Source organism: Mastigoproctus giganteus, chromosome 10, assembly GCF_048544385.1.
Source record: "Mastigoproctus giganteus isolate SK-2022 chromosome 10, ASM4854438v1, whole genome shotgun sequence".
In the NCBI taxonomy this organism is placed as follows: domain Eukaryota; kingdom Metazoa; phylum Arthropoda; class Arachnida; order Uropygi; family Thelyphonidae; genus Mastigoproctus; species Mastigoproctus giganteus.
Window position 1 is genome coordinate 182,780,400 of NC_143584.1, and position 12,261 is coordinate 182,792,660.

The following is a 12,261-nucleotide window of genomic DNA, read 5'->3' on the forward strand; positions in this document are numbered from 1 at the left end:
CACGGTCCTGAATTGTACTTAGTACGTCAGTTAGTTTGGAATTACCACCAAGGTAACTGAGGTCATCTTGATTGTTTCTTGTCTATGAGTTATGTGGTTGTTCTACGACCAGATGATTCATTTTTGGCGTGAAATTATAATGATCGGAAGTGAATGAACAGGTCGTTATACCACTATCTGATACCAGTTTCCTCAATCTGTCTTGAAAAGGCCTTAAGCATCGATAAGATTAGAACCCTAGTCTATCTAATCTACAACGGAGGCAGTTTTGGTTGTAAGCAGGGTAACCGAAAAAAAAAAAAAAAAAAAAAAAACTATAGGGGGAAATGGGAGGATTAAACTGGGTTTGTTTGGCGTAAGTTTTATAACATAACGTTTGCCAAATAAATGTGCTTAGCAATTTCGATAAGTCCAGTCCTTTAGTCCTGACAGTATCCTTTCTATCTACTAGTACAATATTCACATTAAACTGCTGATAGTTCAAAAAGAAAAACGCATACACTCGCAGCCTTGCACGGTTGGCCAATCTTCACATTTGCTAACCAATCATAACGCAATCTTCAGTGACGTCAGAGGTATTAAATTATGAAGAGCGTAATTTTTGATATTTAATAAACATCCCACTGAGCTGTTGCTGGATGCGCTTGTGGAAGTACGCGGGTAGTCGTATAAAAGTTCATTTATAAGCGAGTTAATTAGAGCAAGTTATTAAAGCATTTCGTTAGCAGTTAATATAAAAGTTTGGCTGTAACACAATACGGAACGTTTTATAAAAATGTGTGCACGTTTCATGAAACATCAGTGAGTATTACAACAGGTGATTACTACAGGAAATGTTAGTCATGATAAATGACGATGCCCGAAAGCATGCTTGTTCGTGGTTCTTGTATAGAGTAGATCAAATAAAATTATTTATACATCAATAATCCATTCTTAGAGAGGGTAAGTAGCATTTACTGCTCTTCAATTTTATGATTATGATTTTTTTATCCTGTCAACTAACAAGTGTCATATATTGGATGAAATTATTTTGAACTGAAGCAAGTGTATAATTAGAATGTTAATATATAATATCTATACACACGCACCCAGGGTCGTGACTCAGAATTTTTTTACTTGAGGGAAGAAAAGGAATGTCTCCTAAAACTAAATGTCCCAATAGAAAAAGTCTGAAGCAGTCGGCTCTCCAAATCATCTCATGCCAAAACCCGGCATACATTATTAGATTAGAAAAATCTAATAGCTTATTAGATTTTTCTGGTCGTTCTATTACATTTTCAACATCTGCCTTTGCACATTGGGCACACACGCTGTTGGGGGTAACATTAACATCTGCTGTCGTGTTGACTGAAAACAAAACTGGCAATTTAAATGTATCAGTGTTGCGAGGATTGTATTGAAATCGAACTTAATTTCAGTATAAAAATTTAAATCGCATAAAATTTAAGTTCTGTTTGTAGAGGGGAAAAATGTATTTAGTATTAGAATAAATTTCAACATAAAAATATTTTAGAGTACATTTTTTTTGGCCAAATTACTTTATACATTTAATAAGTCTTCATTTGCAAATTAATTCAACCATAGTAACTGCCTTTCTCTATAATTCTAGGTAAATAAAATTTTTTTGACATTTCAAGTTTCTTTTGACGAAAATTGTTTATACCAAACATATTCATGGAATATTAGCGTATTAAATAGTATATTATATACGATATGATACAATTTAAAGTGTTGTGCATTTATTTATTTATATATATTCACTGATGATTATATTGAATGGTAAAATGATGATTTTTTTTTTTTTTTGTAAAGCCAATATGTTTGAGTTGACAGGATGCAGGCAGGGATATGGAAAAGATGGGGAGGGAACTGCACTGGACGCAAAACAGCCGCCTTGATACAGAAAGGGGATATTCAAAACATTTGTTAAATGATTACACCATAATTATAACGGAAGGCAGTAGTATTTCAAAACCAACCATGCACTCATTTACCAGAATACCATTGCATGGTCCTAGATGTAGGAAGCAAAAATAGAAAATATTACTAAGCAATTATTAACTTCGATCAGAGGATTTGAATGAAGACTGACCAGTAGAACATAATTACACTGCATAACAGGTTCTCAATTTTTCTTCAGCATATATATATATATATATATATATTTTTTTTTTTTTTCCATTCACATAATAGCATCAGCAGCAGTATTGAAAGTGTCATCAAATTATATAAAGATGCACTGATAGTTTGCACTAATAATACTCAAAATATTTGGCTAATTATTATGAAATAATCGTGCTCAAAATATTAAAAATTTATAATTTTGTTATGGGGTTCAGCAATATCTGCTATAAACTTATTTTAGCTCAAACTTATCTTTCTCTTTCACTTTGGATTTAATTAAATCAAAATTAGAAAACTAATCATAATTTGTTTACAATTCAAACAAAAAATGAAAGTGAAAAATTCATAAATAAAAATCATCTGTTTAGAACTTTTATCATTGCCTGTTGCTTGGAATTATTAAAAAATAAGAATTTTCTAATGAAATTCAGCATTATCTGCTAAGTTTTTTTTTAACTGAGGCTTATCTTTCTGTTGGTAATCAATCTGTTGTAACAACAACAGATAAAATAAAATAAAACTGGAATTTTATTTTAACAAAAATTAGTATCTCATACTAGCAGGAGATTTTAATGCAAGGGTTGGTGCTCAATCGGTAGACAAATGTATAGGATCAGAAGGTGAACCTGTGGTCAACAATAATGGAAGATGCCTGATAGACTTCTGCATTTTTAATAAATTTAAAATTACAAATACTTTTTTCAGACAAAAGAATATCCATTAATTCGCATGGGAAGCAAGAAACACAAAGTCTATAATAGATTATATTATCATTAATGAAAATTTAAATGACAAAATTAGAGACCCTATAGTATTCAGAGGCAGTGAAATTGACAGTGATCACTACCTAGTAGAAAGCACTTTCAAAATAAAAAGAAATTATCTTAATAAAAAGAAAATACCAACAAAAACTACTAAGAAATTAAAAATACATTTGTTGGAAGACAAACGCACTAAATTCCTGTATGAAAGTCGATTGAAAGATAAACTCAAATCAGATGAAAGTGATAATGTTGAGGAAATCTGGTCAAACATGAAAAAATCAATTCTGGGAGCTGCTGAAGAAAGTCTTGGATATAAACCTATAAAAAATAAAAACTGGCTAAAAACTTGGAATGAAGAATTGAAACAAACAATCAATGAGAAAAAAAGACCTATAAACTGTTCCTACAAACTAAAGACCTACATCTACACACAAAATATAAAAGCTTAGAGCAGAAGTCAGAAAACTAACCAGAAGAATCCGACGAGATGACTGGGATAAATTTGTTAAATCTTTAGAATGTGATATCACGGGCCCACAGGGAAGAGGTTTTAAAATTTTTAAGAAATTACAACTAGACACAAATGATCAAATAAAAACCAACTCCATCTCCCAAGCAGAATCGAAGCAACACTATTCCAAACTATGGTATAATCCAGGCACTAGGGAATTGGAAGATGAATCTGTGATAACCAAAGATGAAAATATAACAATGGAAGAATTAGAGTTATTACAAAAATCAAAAAAACCAAAAAAGCCCAGGCATAGACAATTTGAATGTGAACTATTTAAATATGGGGGCACCTTACTAAAAAATGCACTACTAAAATTATTTAACATCATATGGCATAAGCAACAGATACCCAAAGATTGGGAAACAGGAATAGTAATCAATTTACACAAAAAAGGCTCCAGAAATAACCCTAACAACTACAGAGGGATAACACTGCTGTCAACTGCTGCAATACAGTGAACAATTCTGAGAAGAAGAACAATGTGGGTTCAGAAAAGGGAGAAGCACAATAGATGCCATTTTTTCAACAATTTTTGGAGAAAAGAAGAGAATTCACTCTACCAACATTTCTACTCTTTATTGATTATGAAAAAGCATATGACAATGTAAACCCGGAAAAACTTTGGCAGATTCTACGTGAAGAAAATATCCCAACCCAACTCCGGAAAACGATCCAAAGCCTATATAAAAACTCAAAAGTCTGTATAAAATATTCTAATGGCCAACTATCAGACCCAATTAACACCAATAAAGAAGTGAAACAAGGATGTGGACTATCACCAAATTTATTTAATATCTACATCAATAAAATTCTTAAAGAATGGAAACAAACAATTAACAATGGAATACAGTTGAACAACAGGAATAAAATCAAAACTATATTATATGTTTGTGTTTGTTATTTGGTTTTTTAAGAGCATTAGCAACTAAGGCCATATTGCTCCGGGAAATGCGGTGGTCATTCCCTGACCTTTCCGCATCCTCTGTATTTGGTGGTGACAGGCTCGAACGCCGGTCTAATCAAGAAGCGTGTGCTATGTACTGCTGCTCCTTCCCACCTGGCTACGGAGGCGCCCTATATTATATGCTGATGATCAAGTTATAATTGCAAAATCCGAAGATGAACTACAGATAGCAGCAAATGAACTTAATAAAATAGGTAAAAAAGTACGAGATGAAAATCTCCACCTCAAAAACAAAATCAATGGGATTATGTGTAAAAAACATACAAAGAGTCAAAATTGTTATTGATTATAAAATAATAGAACAAATATCTGACTTCACCTATTTGGGAAATTTAATATCAAATGAAGGGAAAGACATCCACACTAAACTACAAAAATATAATAAAATGAATGGAATGATTAAATGCCACTTCGGAAAACAAATGATAACTGAAACAAAATTACGACTGCACAAAATCACTTCAAAACCAGCCCTCTTCTACAGATGTGAGACTTGGATCATAAATAAGAAATATGCACACAAACTAGAAGCAGCACAAATGAGATTTTTAAGACCATTATTAGGCTTTACAAGACTAGACCACCAAAGAAATTTAGATATTCGCGAGAAATTAAAAGTAGATGACATTAGCATTAGCATTAGTAGAGGCATTTGATAAAAGAAAGAAAGCTTATGCAGCATCAGCCAAAAAAAAAAAAAAAAACACCCACTTCCACTTCACCCCTCTGTTCGTTCAAAATACCTGTCCAGCTGAGCCTTAAACTTATTTAGGCTATCAACCTCCACTACAAGGGATGGAAGTCTGTTCAACCAACCAACCACCCGCTGGCTAAAGGCAAATTTCCCCACGTCTATCCTACATCTGTCTTTCCTCAATTTGAATTTATGCTCTCTCAGGTGATTTTTCTGAGCTAGAGGAAGAATCCCATCAGCATTGAGCATGCTCAAACCCTTCAAGGCTTTATACACCTCTATCAGATCACCTCGCTGGTGCCTAGTCTCCAGACACTGTAATTTGCAAAACTTAAGCCTTTCTTCGTAAGAGCACCCCTTTGTTCCATTCACTAATCTTGTTGCCCTTCTCTGTACTCGTTCCAGCAGCTCTACATCCTTCTTGAAATGAGGCCTCCAGACCTGTATACAGTACTCTAGGTGTGGCCTGACCATTGCCTTATACAAGGGAATAATCACCTCCTTATCCCTGCTGGAAAAATTCCTGTATATCATTGACAATACTCCATGAGCTACTCTTGCAGCCCATCTGCACTGCTCAGAGAACTTCATATCTTCCTGCACAACCACCCCCAAGTCCCTTTCATTCTCAACCACTGTCAGTGTAGTACCACAGAGTTGATACGTTGCTCTGGGGTTGCTGTTTCCCATGTGTAGTACTTTACATTTGTCAATGTTAAACTTCATTTGCCACCTCTCAGCCCATCTGCTCAACCTTTCCAGATCCTGTTGCAGCAGCATAGTGTCAGTAGTGTCCTTGACAACCCTGCCAACCTTTATCGTCTGCAAACTTGGACATTAAGCTTGATATACCATCATCAATATCATTTATAAATACAGAAAACAATAATGGACCCAACACTGAGCCCTGAGGGACTCTACTAATAACATTAGTCCACGATGAGCAGTGTCCATTGATTACCACTCTCTGTCTTCTCCCCCTCAACCACCCCTTTATCCATAGCAGCAATTTGCCTCCAATGTCACACTGCTCCAATTTTTGTAGCAGTCTTCCATGTGCAACAGTATCAAAAGCCTTTCTAAGATCCAAGTATATAATATCAAAGCTATTCCCTGCATCCAGTTCTTTTGTGACTGCATCATAGTATCCAATCAAATTGGTCAGGCAAGACTTCCCCTTAACAAAACCATGCTGTGTCCGAGCTATAACTGAAGTCTTGTCTAAATGACCCTGCAGTGCTTCTTTAACCAGTGCCTCCATTAATTTTCCTGGAACAGAAGTTAAGCTGACAGGTCTATAATTACTTGTGTCAGCCTTTGATCCTCCTTTGTGAATTGGGGTCACATTTTCACATTTCCAGTCTATGGGTACCTCCCCTGAGTCCAAGGAAGCTCTCATAATTATGGCTAAGGGTTTGCTTACTTCCTTTGCTGCCTCCTTTAATATAACTGGATAGATCCCATCCACCCCGGGTGCCTTTCTTGTGTTTATCTTCAACAGTTTCTGTTCATGAAATGGTATCAGGAAAAATGGATCAGCCACATAGAAAGAATGAACCCAGACCGGATCCCAAAATTAGCCTTTAACTACAAACCTACAGGCAAGAGAGATGTTGGTCGACCAAGACAACGATGGCAAGATCAAGACCACCTCCAAGAGTTACAACGGAACAGGTCTTAAAAGACCTAAGCCGGACCAAGTTCATGACGATGATGAAAACTGGAGTTCTGATATCATAACTAAACTGATAATTTCCAAAATAAAAGGAAGATTTATGATTATTACTTTATGATTTTGAACTTTGGTAGGGAGAGGATACTGATAACAATAATCTGAATAAAAATATCTTCCCTTCCTTTTGCACTCAAAATACATATTTTCTTAGGGAATCTCCAAATTATTGGAATCATGAAAATCCACATATTTGTTAATATAAATGTACATCATATTTTATAGAACAATGATGAATTTTATCGAATGTCATATTACCAAAAAATATTTGTATGACCACATTTCATAAAAGTGTGTGAAAGAGAGATACAGTCAGCTGAAACCATTACACTAAAGAGATTATAAAACACATGTGTATGTGGAATGTTTATTGGCTGCTATATAGTGTGTAGGATTTCTCCCACTTTGAGAGAGTGCCTTTAAAATTAGATTGGAACAGTGTAGTGGATGCTGGACAGCATATACTGCACTGTTCCAATCTAATTTTGAAGGCACTTCAGACTGACTTGGCATTGCCAAGTCAATCTGAGCAATGTTTTGAGAAATGGAAGACTACAAGTTGTGTTAATGTAGAGAACAGGAGATGTACGACAACACTATTGATGGATCAAGGAGTAGAGAACCTTAACATAAGTTTCATGTTTTTTAATGACTGAATATCAGTCATTAAACAATCACCTAAGAAAGATTTATAAACATACTCTTAAGTCAGTGGTTCCAAAACTTTTTTTCTTGAACTGCTTGAAAGTTGCCAAGGGCCCTGTTTTTAACAATTGTAATGCACTATAATGTATATACTAAAGTATTAAAAAAAATTATGGAATGTGGGATTGTGATATGCTTTATTTGCATACAGTAAATAATGACTCTGGACTTGGTTTCAGATGGGTGAAAACTATGAATATGACTGTTTCTCAATAGTGAAGTTGTTGGAAGTAGTGCCATAGCATGAGCCAAGTTCATCTACTGGGAAACTTGGTTTAAGCTTTGCCATAGAAAATTTATTTATCTGGAGGAAATTTCTCCTATATAACCATTTTTTTTTTTTTTTTTTTTTTTTTTTTTGTGAGAAAGAATGTTGAACTTGATTGATATGTCATAAAACAAGGATCTGACCTGTTTTATGAAAGGGAGAGAATAATATAGGAAAAGTGGAATAATTCTTAAGTTTTTAGAAGTCTTTAGTCACTTAGATTGTGTGTTTCTTATCTCTTGACTATTTGGAGAAGGGAATTGGTACCCATGGGAACATGCCATGGCTTTAAATTAAGGTTGATTAAATATTAGTGAACAAAGAAATGCCAACTAAGTTTCTGATACTATGGTGTGATGAGAAAGAGTGCTGCTATGCAACTGAATGACTATGAATTCAAGCTGGAGAATTTGAGGATTGTGTTTAAAAACAAAAAAAAAATGCCAAAATGTGTGCTGTCATTTATACATTGGTTTATTGCCAGCTCTAATACACTACTCTCTTAGTATCTGCCAACATAACAAAGCACCTTGCAGTACTACTACAATATTTCCATTTAATTCAAAAAGAAAATAACATTTAAAAAAATTTTTTTTTCAAATTCGTCATCTCCAATTTATAGTCTCAATGTTTTGGAACAACAGTAGAGGCTATCAGAGGTCTCCAAATCAACCACTCACCTTGCATTTGTAAAAAAAGAAGAAGAAAAAAAAAATGCAGAGAAATAACTGTAATTTAGTACTGTAATATTGACTAAACAAATTTTGTTATTCATTAAATGTTTTTATTAATTTAGTATTAATCCCATCATTCAAATTAATAATATAAATTTTTCTTTCAGATTATTTTTCTGTTTGGATATCAAAATCTTTTGTTATGTGAGCACATAATGAGATAATGTCGATGATGGAAACATTGATGGAAGTGATAATAATCAAAACCTTGCCCTTTTAACAGAGGATATCTAAAAAACAGATAATGATACAGTTTCGAGATAATTTCTGGGTGCGTATATATTTCTCTGTTATGGATCAGGGTTATATATTTATTTGATTTTGTGAATTCAAAGAGGTTTTTTCTTTCAACTTTGTAATAAAATTTTTAAAATAGTAACATTAATTTTTGTTAGACAGATGTTATTATTATACTTAGTGCCATGGTTCCCAAGCTGAGTGCCGCGGGATATGTTAAATTTTCGAGGGAAAAAATTAGTAAGTAATTGTGGTTATTTAAGAATGAAATAAAAATATTATTTTTTCTTTCACATATTATTTATGTGTATTATTTTTAAAATGGCTACTAAGTTGTTAGGACATAAATACTTATTAAGTTTTTTGGACCTAACTACTTAATAAACAGAACTGTTAGGAACTTTTGGCCTAGGGGCACCGTGAAAAAATTACTGAGACACTAGGGGCGGTGTGAACTGAGAAAGTTTGGGAACCTCTGACCTAGTGCTTGAAGTGGGAAGGATGAGATGGCATATCATCCACTTGTTTTCAGCACTTATGAAAATCATCCCATTAGTTTGGTTTGCAGAACTTAGTAAAGAAAGTCAAAAAACCTGCCACTTTTTTTTTTTTTTTTTTTCAGCATGAAAAGCTTCATAAAGCATCACATTTCATGTTTACTACTCTAAGCACTGCTTATCTTGTAAACAGAGAGTTCTTGGCATTACTCATTCTTATGCCATTTTTTTCCCTCCCAGAAATATCTTAAATTTTTGGATCCTTAATGGTTTTAAGTATCATATGATTTTTATCTTTACTCCAGTTTACACTAGTAAGTTTCAAAGTATACCTCTACATTTTTTTTATTGGTATAGCAAACCACCGGAAACCTTGGTTTAAGCTTTGCTGTAGCTAATTTATTTATAAGGAGGAAATTTCTCCCATATATCTAATTTTTTTCTGTGAGAAAGAAAGAATATTTTCTTCATACAGGATTGATCCATCATAAACAGGGATCTATTTTATGCAAGAGAGAGAATAACATAGAGAAAGTGGAATATGAAAGCATCCTTGGATTCAGGGGGAGTCCCCATGGACTGGAGATGTGCAAATGTGTCCATAATTCATAAAGGGGGATCAAAGGGTGACACAAGTAATTACAGACCTGTTATTTTAACTTCTGTTCTGGGGAATATAATGAAGTCACTGTTTAAAGAGGCACTGCAGGATCATTTAGACAAGACTACAGTTATAGTTCAGACACAGCATTGCTTTGTTAAGGGAAAGTCTTTTCTGACAAGTTTGATTGATGGGATCACAAGGAACTGGATGCAAAAAATAATTTTGATATCATATACATGGATTTCAGGAAAGCTTTTGACACTCTTGCACGTGGAAGACTGCTGTGCAAATTGGAACAGTATGGCATTAAGGGCAAGTTGCTGCTATGGGTAATGGGATGGTTGAGTGTAAGAAGACAGAGAGTATGTAATAAAGAGTGTAGTACTCAATGTACATTGCTCTTCATGGACTAATATTACTAGTGGAGTCTCTCCAGGGTTTGGTGTTGGGCCCATTGTTGTTTTCTATATTTATCAATGATATTGATGAAGGTATATCAGACTTAATGTCCAAGTTTGCAGATGATACGAAGTTTCGCAGGGTTGTTAATAACAATAGTGACATACGCTACTGCAACAGGATCTAGAAGTTATGGGCTGAGAGGTGGCAACTGAAGTTTAACATTGACAAATGCAAAATACTGCATGTGGGTAGCAGTAACTCCAGAGTAACTTACCAATTGTGCGGTACTACACTCAGGATAGTGGATAATGTAAAAGACCTCGGGTAATTGTGCAGTCAGATATAGTTTTCTGACCAGGGCAGACAGGCTGCCAGAACAGCTCGTGAGATCTTGTCAGTGATATACAGGACTTTGCTAGCAGGGATAAGGAGGTGATTATCCCCTTGTATAAGGTAATGGTCAGACCACACCTCGAGAATGACCATACAGGTCTGGGCCTCATTTTAGGAAGGATGTAGAACAAGTTCTACATCCTTCTGGAACAAGTACAGAGAAGGGCAATGAGATTGGTGAGGAGAACAGAGAGTTGCTTTTACTAAGATTGGCTTCTTCTTCTTCTTCTTTAATGCTGCCGAATGGCGTTTGCGACTTCGTTTTGATATTGTTCTCTGTCTAGCGCTACGTGTAGAATTTGTGCTGTTGTCATATGAAGCCAGGTGTTGATGTTATCTAGCCATGCCATTTTCGGTCTGCCTGGGCGTTTCTTGCCTTCGATCTTTCCCTCCAGGATGAGTGGTAGTAGGTGATATTTTTGTTGGTTCCTAGCGATGTGACCTAGGTATTTGCATTTCCTGCTGATGATGGTTTTGAGCAGGTCCCGTTCCGTGTGCATGTCCTGCAGGACCTGTGCGTTGGTTATCTTGGCTGTCCACGGAATTTTCAGCATTCTTCGGTAGAGCCACATTTCGAAGGCCTGGAGCTTTTTTGTAGTGGCTGATGTTAGAGTCCAGGTTTCTACACCGTAGAGCAGTATTGGCCAGATGTAGCATTTCAATGTGCGTAATTTGAGCACGATGTTCAAGCTTCTGTCGGTGAGGAGGGTTCTCCATTTGGTGAATGCCTGCCTGGCTTGTTCAATTCTGCTTTTGATTTCGGCCTCATGGTTCAGCTGGTCATCAATGAGCACTCCGAGATACTTGAAGCGGTGTATTTGCTCTAATTTTTCGTTGTTTAGTTTGATCGTGATTTTGCTTGCAGTCCTGCTGACCTTCATCACCTTTGTTTTCTTTTTGTTGATTCGTAGCCCCCATGCTTGGCTTTCTATGTCCACTTCGTTCAAGATGGTCTGTAAATCTTGTTCTGAATCCGCTATTAGTGCTGTGTCATCGGCATATCTTAAGTTATTGATGTAGTGTCCATTAACTTTTATGCCGATGTTCTTGTCAGCCAGTGTTTGGTCGAAGATCATTTCCGAATAGATGTTAAAAAGAATGGGAGATAATGGACAGCCTTGCCGGACGCCTTTTTTTATTGGAATTGGGTCTGTCAGATCGTTGTCATAGCGAAGCCGGGCTGTTTGATTCCAGTAGAGAGTTGTAATAAAGTTGATATCATTGTTTTCAAGCCCAAGTTTTCTCAGTCGGTCAATTAGGCGGTCGTGGTCTACTGAATCGAAGGCTTTCTCGTAGTCAATAAAACATATATACACGTCTTTTTGATGTTCATAGCACCTTTGTAGCAATATTTGTAAACAGAAAATTGCTTCTCTGGTGCCTAGTCCCCTGCAGAATCCGAACTGTGTGTTTCCTAGTGCACTTTCGCACTTACATCTTATCCTTTGCTGAATCACCTTGAGGAAGACTTTTAGCACCTGGCTCATTAGACTGATCAGCCTGAAGTCTTCGCATTTCCGGCTGGTAGCCTTTTTTGGTAGGGCCACAAAGATGGATTGGAGCCATTCGGATGGAATGTCGTTGTTGTTGTAGATTTGATTGAACCATTTCGTTAGTTGTTGGATGTTG

The 12,261-nt window shown here is 35.5% G+C and overlaps 1 protein-coding gene across 2 annotated transcripts in view; it reads left to right on the top strand.

The window, feature by feature from the left end:
• Positions 1-391: 391 nt before the first annotated feature.
• Nost (Nostrin) overlaps positions 392-12,261 on the top strand; it is a 231,236-nt gene continuing 219,366 nt past the window's right edge. For both annotated transcript variants that reach the window (XM_090384071.1, XM_090384073.1), the window contains exons 1-2: positions 392-942; positions 8,607-8,770. In XM_090384071.1, coding sequence (XP_090240197.1) covers positions 8,744-8,770 — 27 coding nt within the window. In that variant the 5' untranslated portion in view covers positions 392-942; positions 8,607-8,743. The remainder of the gene's footprint in view (positions 943-8,606; positions 8,771-12,261) is intronic.